At 41.1% G+C, this 11,336-nt stretch overlaps 1 protein-coding gene across 2 annotated transcripts in view; it reads left to right on the top strand.

The window, feature by feature from the left end:
* LOC122623145 (GAS2-like protein pickled eggs) overlaps positions 1-11,336 on the top strand; it is a 49,435-nt gene that overhangs the window by 18,457 nt on the left and 19,642 nt on the right. For both annotated transcript variants that reach the window (XM_043802118.1, XM_043802119.1), the window contains exon 3: positions 8,462-8,865. In XM_043802118.1, coding sequence (XP_043658053.1) covers positions 8,698-8,865 — 168 coding nt within the window. In that variant the 5' untranslated portion in view covers positions 8,462-8,697. The remainder of the gene's footprint in view (positions 1-8,461; positions 8,866-11,336) is intronic.

The raw sequence follows: 11,336 nt of genomic DNA on the forward strand, positions 1-11,336 counted from the left end.
GGAGGTGGCACGTTGACATCAACGCCTCAAAGTCGCCCCATCATCTCCCACTCCTTTTGGCAGGTCCACCAAGACAAAGTCCAGGTCCAACTCAAAGTTTGGATTCGTTTTCCTGGTCGTTCGATGCATAAATTGGAGTGATCCATCGCCGTGTGCGTGTCGCATATCAATTATGCCCTCCGCCAGCGGAGTTGTTCTTCAGTGCCAAAGACAGTGCGTTTCGCAACCGCAAAGCCCACTTACTAACGATTCCTGTTTTTTTTTTGTTAGCTTGATAGACGTGGCATTTAAAAGCTATCGTATAGTGTGGTAATGGTATTAAACTAATTAAAAGTAAACGTGTAACTTCAGCCAATACAATGGGTTACTTTTTTTTTTGCACAATTCTCAATTATTTGATCTGCAGGGGATTTTTGCATCAAGGGATCCGCACAGTTATCACCCGCTATGTGCTCCAGTTGTTCGCCGTGGCCTGGTTGCTCCCGCTGCGTGTGTGTGTATGTGCGTGTGTGTGCGTCTTGACCTCGTTACCAGGTGATCTCAGGTGATCTCGGGATCGCTGGAAGGCTGGGCCCGATGCCGATGAGTTGGCTGCCAGCAATCAGGCCGTAAATGGCTAATTAACAACAACGCATAACTCTCACCTGGCCAAAGAGCTCAGCACGTTGGCAAATGGAAATGGAAATGGAAATGGAGATGGAGCATTGGAGGTCTTTACGGACTAGACAATTGCCAATTATGTTCAGGTCCAGATCCAGTTCAAGTTCCACGTCGAGTTCTAGTTACGGATTGCAGGTCTAGTCCGAGATTGTGCTCTTGCTCTTGCTCTTGGACGCTCGGTGGTTGGTTTCCATTTCAAAATCTTAGCAACTTTTGTTCTTGGCCCCTTGTTGCTGCTGGTGGTTGTTGTCTCAGCTTCACATTGTCATTGGATATGTGGCAATTGTGTCACACATCTTGGCCACCGAGCTTGTCGCATGGCCAATGTCAGTTGTCATTAGATAGTCCTCTTCATCATCATTATCATTGCCCCCAAAACGGACAGCTCCCACAAGTCAGACGATCGTAACGCTAATGTATGTATATGTATGTAACTTAGTTAAATATTTTGATAGGAATTTACTACGCTTAAACGTGGAAATTTATAGCTTTAAAATTGAATAAATTGCAGTTAAAGTCAGGCATGTAGACAATAATTTATTGAACTCACTTTCCATTCATATGTAACCACCAAGTTAAAGTAGAGTAAAAATAAAAATAAGCAGTACAGTGCTGTATGCAAATAATTACTACTACTTATCAGCACTACTTTTTGACACTTGGTTATTTGCAAAGTAGCAAAATAGCCAGGGCGTGTATCTAAACAAGGTTATAGTGTTAATGACTTTGTTGTTTGAAATGCAAAATATGTTTAGATAATCACTGTTTTAAATAGTAAACCCTAATTCCTAACCGAAACGAATAAAATCACAAATTTTGAACCCAGAATTGGACTCAGATTTAATCGGTTCTTGGAAGAATCTGCGCATGGCAAGAGATATTATAACCCATTTGTCACTATCTTATATGCAAGAATCAATTGATTCGTTTACTAGCCAAGGTATCAACAGTCCGGTTAAAACATTCTGAGAATTTGCAAAGGGTTCGAGAATCAGCAAAATCGGTATTTATGAGGGGCATATAAATCTTGTTTGCATATACTCGCGTAGAAATTACAGGCCGAAGCGATTCGATTTCTGCATAAATACTGCAAAAAATTGCCCTTTTTTAGGCTGGTTCCCAGAAGACGCTACCTTTCGATCAGCCCCCCTCTCACCCTCTCAGCGAGTAAGATGACGACGGCATTAAGCCTGATTAGGCCGGGCCAAAAAGAAAGGCAACAATAAAGGCACACATAAAAAAATGGGGAAAAAAAAACTCATAAGTGTTGGCGGGGCGACCGAAAGAAAACAAAAGTAAACCCGGCACAAGTTCAAGGTCAAGAGCGGAGAAGAGAGTGCAGAAGAGAGCGGAAAGCTGCGCTTCAGGTCTGTCTCACACACACACGCACACACACACACACACACATGCACGAGCGAAAGGTGAACCCGCGAGTGAGGGAGATGGCAAGCGGATGGGGGCGTTAGTTGGAGCAGAAGGGCATGAGTTGTGCAGCAGAAAGAACTTCACAGCATCAGCGCAAGCATAAAAGCAACACTAAAACAGTACAGTCAAACATCGCTATGGTATTTTATGGTATTCTGTAATATTTATTAAGGACAAAAACACCAATTTGCATGTTTCCTTTTCCGTCACAAAGTGTGTACATTATACCCATGTAAAAAGTTTGAACATAACATTTATTTGTCCTTTATCTCTCATCTGAAAATGCAACCTATTGAGTTCGTACTGTGGCAGAGAAAAGAATCAGGTAAAACAGCAGCCGGAACGCAACAACAAAGGCAGCAAAGGCAACTTGAAGCCATGGTTAATGAAAGTCAGACAGTGGGCGGGGTAGAAACTGAAAAGCATTAGAAGTGGCGAGGCAGAAAAACGCTTGCAATCGCCGCCTTTTCCCCTCTCACTCTTTAGCCACCGAGCTCCCCCTCTCTCCTTGGCCAAAAGCCCACTTTTAACGCACCGAAGTGCTACCGCCATTACGTCATTGAGCGTGGAGTAGACATATATGTGTGTATGTACATATGTACGTACCTATTATGTATTTATTATTTATTTATACATTCTATAGCACGATCACAGTCGCTGTCTATGTACATATGTATGTATACATATGTATGTATACATATGTATGTATGTATATATATAGGTATATCTGAGTCTTAGATAGTGCAAAAACCTTTCTAGTTGGCTCAATGTAATCTCCACATTGACTGATGGATCAACTGATAAGATTTCCAAACCCCCTCCCGTCATAAACTATATATATTTTTTTCAATATCTGCAAATAACTCTGTGTTAGTTTACAGAATGCATCGTATAATGGTTTGGTATATTGTTGTTTTGATCATTGTTAGTTGTCCTTTGGCGGAGGTCATTGCATTGGTCTTCAAAGTCGAACAAAGTTAGCACTACTCCCCCTTCTTGCTGTCCCTCTCTGCGTTCTCGCTTCTCCGTATGGCCATCTCGCTCGCTCCTGAGGCAACCCACACTGCGCAGCTGCGACTGCGCAAATGACTGAGTTCGACTCCAACTTGGAGCTGAGCAGAGCTATTGTTGGTGTTGTTGCTGTTGCTGTTGCTGCTGCGGCTGCTGCTGCTGTTGTCATTTAAAGTCTAATCAAAACATTTGAAGTTACTTAAGAAACCTACGCAGCTTAAGGTGCGTTTCTTGTTTCGAATTCTTAACTTGTCGCAGCTTTGTCTTTGTTTCTTTGTTGTTCTTTTTTTGCTTACACAGACGGAGGCAAAATAAATTGTAAATTAAGTTTCTGCGACATTTCTACAAAAAGCGGCCATTGAGCGACAAGTTTTTTGTTGTTGCTGCCGCTGATTTGCAGTTCTTTGGTTTTTGTGTTGTGTTGTGTTTTCTTTGCCCTTTTAAATGAAATAGCGGCTTTAGAAGGTTAACATGTGTGTGAGTGGAAGTTTGATCTACTTAAGGCCAGACGAAATAAAAAAATATAACAAAAAAAAAACGTTTCTCTTTGTACTCCCCATATAATTCGACGTTGTTCTTGTTGTCGAGCTCGATTATTTGCTTTTGGGTGAGTGAGTCAGTTTGGTGAACTTTAGTTTTGGCCCGCTGCCAGTGGATTTCCTTACCCGCTCATTGGTATCCTCCCACTCTCGTGTTCCCCTTCCCGCCGTAGTTCCCTCAGCTAGTCCAAGGTCGTCGTCCTCCCACACACGCCACCCACTCCACCGCACTCCAATAAAATCGTCAGGCGACATCACCGTCAGTGTCCAACACCAACTGACTAATATATAAGTATCCGTATGAACATGAAAATTGTACAGTGCTTCTGAGTTGTTAGAAATAGCAGATGATATCAATTTAACGATCAACGTTCCATTTGATTTGCAAAGTGGGACCATGGGAATAACTCAGTTAATTATTATTCAATTTTGCAATGAATTAAATTAATGAATTAAAATGTGCATAAATAACATATAAATTAATGTTTACATCTGTCCAAAATCACCAAATTAATATCATATCGTAGCTCCATGTTTTCCCATGAAATTCCCATAAAATATGCAATTTTTTAAAGCCTTACTATACCATATGTTAGTTAAATTTAAATGTAAAATTTAGATGGCATGATGAATCAACTCGTAGCTTAGTTTTCGTTATTTGTACCTATTAATTATAATAAAATTAATTCAAAGCCGCCGGCGCTCAAACTATGCAGATTTGGTTAGAGAAAATGTAAGCTAATATGGTTTATATTTTTTTTATCACGCGAACCACTGTAATCACATGCAAATGCCACTCTATGCCAGAAATTTTTTTGCTCACTATATTTTTTGATTCTTAACTACAAAATGGAGGCGCCGGTTCTCCTTTTGTCTGGCGTCTATTGATTTAGCCTTAAATGACAGAACGAAACGGAGACAAAGCGTCAAAAAGGAAACTCCGGCAAGTGCATTTAACCAAATGAGCGGGGAAAATGCGGAAAATGAGGAGAAACGGGGGATAGTGCTGACATCTACTGCTGATAATGGAAATATATATGTACATATATATGCATATACATATCTGTACTTGGATGGGATGGAATGCAATGGGTCCGCCGATGGGTGGATGATGATGATGATGACAATGCATCAACAGACAAAAGGAGCCAAAAGGGAACGGCCACAAAAGGAGCCAAACATTCATATGGGCATGGTACGAGTATATGTGCATATGCAAAAGAGGGCGAATAAGGGGGAACAACTCCAGTCGAGTGCTGTGTTACCATTGTTGTTGTTGTTGTTGGCTCAATGGCTGAAAATGGATAGATAATAACTTGTGAAAATAACTTTTGCACTTGAACGAGATTTCAAATGTTGTTGCTGAATGGGGAGCACTCAACGCAGACGGAGTTGCATCCATTCCATATCCATATTGTACACACGGGCACTGTCAAAATCATGGTCCATGGTCCATGGTCTATGGTCCACATTCGACACTGAAATTTCTGACAGATGCGAGTGCATCAAGTCGGATGATTTCGAGAGTGTTCGGCGACGGCGACGGAGATGGAAGTGGAATTGGTATTGAAATTGGAAATGGAATTGGAATTGGAGTTGGAAATGGAGCTGTTGGCAAAGGGGCGGAGTGGGAGTGTGAACTGCACTCCAATTTAATGTTGTGGGCCTGCAACGAAATCGTTTCGATTGTCGCCTCAAGTGTCATTGAACGTTTGGGTGGCATGAAAAGAAAATATGTGGAGGAGAACTCTCTTGGGAGTACACTGAAAAATGCCCACCATTAACCTATCTATATTAATGTTACTATAACTAGAATTGGACTATAACACCTCATTATCACGAGTTCTTTTATCATATAATTTACCTAATCTTTTTCTACTGCTTTAATCAAGCTGATATTTTGTGCATAAACAACCAAAAGCCGATGTGTATCTCTTGGATATGCAACAGATACTTGATGTCTTGTTTGACTCGCACTTGAAGACCCAAAGTGTCTGGTATAACTATCCTATTGGGTCCATCGTATATTGATATGACAGCATTGTGAAACTCCACCGCATGACCGAACAGCAAACACAAACTCTATCTCTTTTGCCACTTTAGTAATTGTTAATTGAAAAAAGAAACAAGAGCAGCAGCAGCAGCAGCAGCAACAAAAAGATTGAATTCGTTACTTTTATAACATATTTTCCATGCCCACTGCCATGTTGAAGCCAAAACTTTATCGCTTCACACTCTCGATCACTTTTACTGTCATCCGGCAATTCACACTTTGCCATTGTCAAAAGTGGGGAAAAGGCGAAGGAGAAGTATAAAAAGTATGGGAGAGCTAGGGGAATTCATTAGTTCACTTGTTGCTTGAAGTTTGTTTTGTTAGTTTGAAGAACTTAATAAAATGAAAAATTGCCAAACTGCAATACGTCAACCAGCTTACAAGCAAACAAAATGAGCACATTCTTATTTTTCAGTCGTATATACAAAAATACACTTGTATATACCTTAATTAGAAAATGATCCAATAACAATTAAAGGCATGACAACAAAAGATAAGAAGTTTTTATTTGTACCCCTTAGTTGATTACTTAAGCCCTTTGATATAGAAGCTGTTCTCTTCCGATAGACAAGGTCATATTGAACAATTGCTGCAATATCTGATAACGAATATACTATATATGTATATATGGGAACCCACCAGTCCAATTGCCATCAAGTCTGGGAACTTTTGGTCAGATAAGGGACAAGTTTCACGCCTCACAGAATGGAGAAGCATTGGAAAACAATGTAGAAAACGTTGGGAATTGCGGGGGAGTTGTGATGACAATTTCGAATGTGGAAATCGGCAATGGCCAAAATACAATATAATAAGAAAAAAAACAAAGCAAAACAGAAAAAAAACTTACTTTGGAGGGGCATTCAATTACCGGACTTGGCGATGGGAGGAGATTGGATCGCATTGGATTGGAATGGAGTGGGGCAGACCTTATATGCGAATCGATGCCAACGACGCGACGCATCCTATGCAAAATGTGTGTGCTGTATATACATACATTTCGCTGTGTTTGGATGCGGATTTTTTAATTAAATTCACTTTCAAAAATACCGCTAATCATTCGAACAAAAGGCCAGCGAGCATTTGCATATATGTTTGTCTCGAAAGTTTGCGACTTTTGTTTAATTTTTTAGTTTGGTTTTTGTGTTTTTTGTTTTAGTTATTCTCTGACTTGGGTCAACAGCAGGGGGGCGTGGCATATGAATGGATTGATCGATCTAGGCAAAAAGATTTTCGCAAGTGCGAAAGTGAAATCCGGGGGATGAGATGCGGATTTACCCAAAAACCAAACCCCCCGGAGGTAGGTTTTTTGGTACATCAATGGTCAGCAAATTAGCCAACACACACATGGGTGTTTTTTTGTACTTGTCCGAATGCATAAACAAATACGAATACGAATCCGAATTCGAATAGCAATCGCAATCCGATTCCGAATCCGCCTGATCGCTTTGAGAAAACACGTAAGTGGCCAAATCGGTGCGCCTTAATTAAGACCAGCCTCATCGGGAATGAGGCGGTTGCGCAAGCGCTTAATACAGCTTCGGAGACCAACGGATTCAATAGCCAGGCGAATTAAATACACAAAACATTTAAAATACACACAGCGATCTCTAAAAACCAAAAAGCAAAAACCCCAAACAACGAACAGCGGAATTCCAGTGCGAATGGGATTCGATTTCTTTCAGCTTTGTTCCCACTCTTTCTCCCATGGCGTTTTTATGATTACCGATCGATTGGATCGCTCTTACAATATACAAGATACAAGATTTTCGACCTAGCCCAGCAGCACCTTGGCCTAATTATCATAATTTATTATTAATGGAGCAGGTGTGTCTATGGTGAGGTTCTGCTTTTCAATTAGAAATTTCTGCTACATGTTGCAATTTAAGGTTGAGAGTTAAGTTACTTTTGAACCATAAACTATATAACGGAATTTTTTTTTCCTATTTATTGCATGTTGCAATATACATATTTAACACTTACATACACAAAGTTGCGCTTCGGTTTCCTTTGTCCTGGGAGCCCTTCAGCAAAAGTTTAATTCCATTGGATGGGGATGAGGATTAATGAGGGGCGGATGGCAAGATGGCAATAACAGCAACCTGTTCTGATGGCCCAAGGTCGAATCCTGTTGCGGCATCCTTATGCAACGATAATTCGATAAATGCTCCTGATAAGCCATAAGTTTTATGACTGGCCTTGAATGGCAGTTGCCTGTTGGCTATCGTCTTCGACATTAATCTCCTTCTGGCCGAAGTTCACAGTTCAATTGGGCTTACCGCCAATTAGTTGCTGCTGTTAATGAGCTGGGGCTAAAAAAAAATAACTAAACAAAAAAACCTGAACAAATGGGGAACTTGGGTGTGAGATGCCATTAACCCGGCGCCCCAATACCGATTTTGTTTTATTTTTCTAGGGGCTGCCGCTGGTTTGTCTGGGCCTTTTTCAAGTTACCGACTTTTATGTTTTATTTATTGATTTTATTTGTATAACTTTGCAGTTGCTGTTTTGCCGGCGGCGGTGGTTTGCCGTTGCCGCTGCGGTTTTCAGTACCATAATTATGTCAGCTGCAGTGGCACAATCATAAATTTACGCCGTTTTGGTGCAACAATTTTTTATAATTTATTATCCACTCGCTGGCAATCTGATTACATATCATCAATCAACGAGATTTTCAGACGAGGAGTTGAGGAAATCCTTGCATTTCCGCAGCATATATACAAAATATTTGGCCAACAAAATGTTAATTTATGTTTATACTTTTGATTTCTTTCAGCTTAATATCGAACCGAACCGTACCGAAACGCTAATCCGAACCAGACGCGATGCACTGCAGCCAGAAGCGTAACGAAAACACGACGACCAATCTTTGCTAAGGTCTGAGAAACCACAAAAATATATACATACATAAATAGATAACCAAAAACAAAAATATCTGAAAATCGAAATCGAAAGCAAAGGCAAAGAAGCTGTGAATAGAATTTTAGAAGGATTCAATATAAGCCCGACGCAATGGCCATGTTGGAGGCGAGGCCATATAGGCCATTTAAGTCCAGTGAGGAATATCTGGAGGCCATGAGGGAGGATTTGGCCGAGTGGCTTAGCACACTTTATCCAGAGCTGAGCATCAATGCCGATAACTTTATGGATCGCTTGGACACGGGAGTGGCATTGTGCAAGGTAAGCCGCAACTCATACTCATTCCATTTCCACCCACCCATCCATTTCACATCACACACACTTTACACACACACACTTACAAGCTCGACAACTCGACACTCTGCAAGTGGCAAGAGCTCGACAGATTTCCATTTCATCTTTTATGCCTCGACTCAACTCGGCTCGGCTAAAAGGCTTCTTACCTGGCCAACGGCACTCCGGCAGGAAAACCATAGGAAGAAACAGAAACCAGGTCACCGGGGGTTCATTGAGCCGGCTTAGTTGCTCAACCGAAAGCAATTGTGAAAAGTTCATAATTTAAATGAAGTACTGACATAAGCCAACGGGACAGGGATAATAAATTAGGGTGTACGAGGAGATTTCCCCGAGGGAGTTGCCTAATTCAACATTCAAAGGACACCCCATTTAGCCGTTAAACTTAAAAATTAAAGCAAATTGTACGCAAGTGAAACAGCAATTACATGGAATATATCAATAGGCTGAGAACCCTATCGTTCATGAGGGCCGTCGTAATATCATTAATGTCCAATTCCATGTTAAAAATTGTTACCTTAACTAGACATTTTACATTTAATGCATATATGATATTCTCTTTGATCGCTAATACTATTTGCTTGGCTTTGGTTTTGTTTTGTTTTTCAGTTTTCTGCAGTCTGTAGTCCGTAGTCCGTTTTCAGTTTCGGTTTGGCTTGGTTTGGTTTGGTTTGGGTGGCACATGCCATAACCACAAATCCCTGCCCCCTGCCTTTTGGCCCTCTTTTCTGTTTCTGTTTGGTTGGCGCTGAGTGGCGCCAGTAGCACCCGACATCGTCACGCTGGAGGCCAATAGCAAGACCTCAACCCGTAGACAATTTGTCTTTACTTCTGCTGTTGCCCCGATGTTGCAGCTATTTTTTCTGTTTTGCTGCTTTGCTGCTTTGCTGTTTTTGTTTTTTTTTATTTTGTTGCAGACTTTTTTTCTGCTTTGCGGATTCGTATCGGCAACGAGATCGCCTTGCCCCCTTTGGGGGTCTCCTGCTGCGTCGATCTCCTCTCGTTTCTTTCGAGTGTGTGTGGACTTTAGCTTCTTTTCTTCAGGGAACATAGCCGAGAATTTATGCCCAGTCCTACATTAGTAGCATAGAACTCTGTTGTCGGCGAAAATATGTAATATAAAATATTTAATATATGCTATACTAAAGTTCCTTGACTATTGGATACCCGTTACTCAGCAAACAGACAGACAGACATGGCCAGTTCGATTTGGCTATATTGATCCTGCTCAAGAATATTTATACTTTATATGGTCGGAAAGGCTTCCTTCAACGAATCTAGTATATGTCGTTTTCGTTTAGTTGTTCAGTAAATTTAAATCCAGTGATTGCCTGGCATGGAAAGTGATTTGAAAGAATCTTGTAAAGGTAGTGAGTTTATGCTCAATTTAGCCGAGCAGTTAGTCTTGATTTTCCCTCGAGACAAACAATTTATAAGTAATCCACTATTTTTATGAGCTTGGTTACTGCTAACAAAGTGTTGAATGTAACGCCGTTTTTGTACGCTTAGTGCCGATTATCCACTCCCCCAACCACTGTAGCCACACACAGCGATCCCAGCAGCCACAGCCACACAGCTGCACCTGCACCTGCACACACACACACACACCTCACCTCAAGATGTTGGACATTCCCCCCAATACTCGAGTGCATCCATGGATCCATAGACAACTCCACCCCAAGGCGAGTGCTCGAGCTCGATATGGTGATGGATATGCGTGCAGCATAATCATGAAGTTGCTTTGATCTTCTGTCTGCGCTGTCTCGAAATAAATGAAATGACTCAGACAGGGGGTATAAATTTTGCACCGTCCAAAGATCGGGGGGAAACTGGGTAGCTGCCGGAAATGTCATAAGCATAAATATAATTTTTGATAATTGTGTGTGTCGCGAAGCGTTAATGGAACTTTAATTGAAACTCCGGTCTGTAGATGGGGTCTTAAGCCAAAACAAATCTGTTTGAATGGCCAGCAATTCTGAGGCGATGCAGTGCGATTTTATGTCTTCATCGTTCCAACAACGATCGTAATTACGACTTGATGGCCACTTTAAATGAAGGGTGGTCGGTAAAACGGGTCGAGGGGTGTTCCGTACTGGGGGCCAATTAGCCAAAGGAGATCGTTAGAGAACTGTCTGACGATCATTAGCCTTAACGATCTGTACAGCCAATTGCTTGCCAATTTATCTAGTTAATTATACGGATTTTCTATAGTTAGAACTCTTCGCCAATGCATGCATGTAGTTTTTATTTTTGTTGTTTAGTTTTATGATTTTTATTTGAGAGAGATGTTACACCCCCCTCTGAATTCCGCATTGAGCAACTTTGTTGCCGCGTTTTTTTTCGGATTTTGTTTGGTTTTCGTCGTCGGCTAATTGAATTTGATAAAAAGCCAGCGAATGCTTTTAATTGAACAAACATTCAGACACTCACACAGTCGC

Source organism: Drosophila teissieri, chromosome X, assembly GCF_016746235.2.
Source record: "Drosophila teissieri strain GT53w chromosome X, Prin_Dtei_1.1, whole genome shotgun sequence".
Taxonomy (NCBI): Eukaryota; Metazoa; Arthropoda; class Insecta; order Diptera; family Drosophilidae; genus Drosophila; species Drosophila teissieri.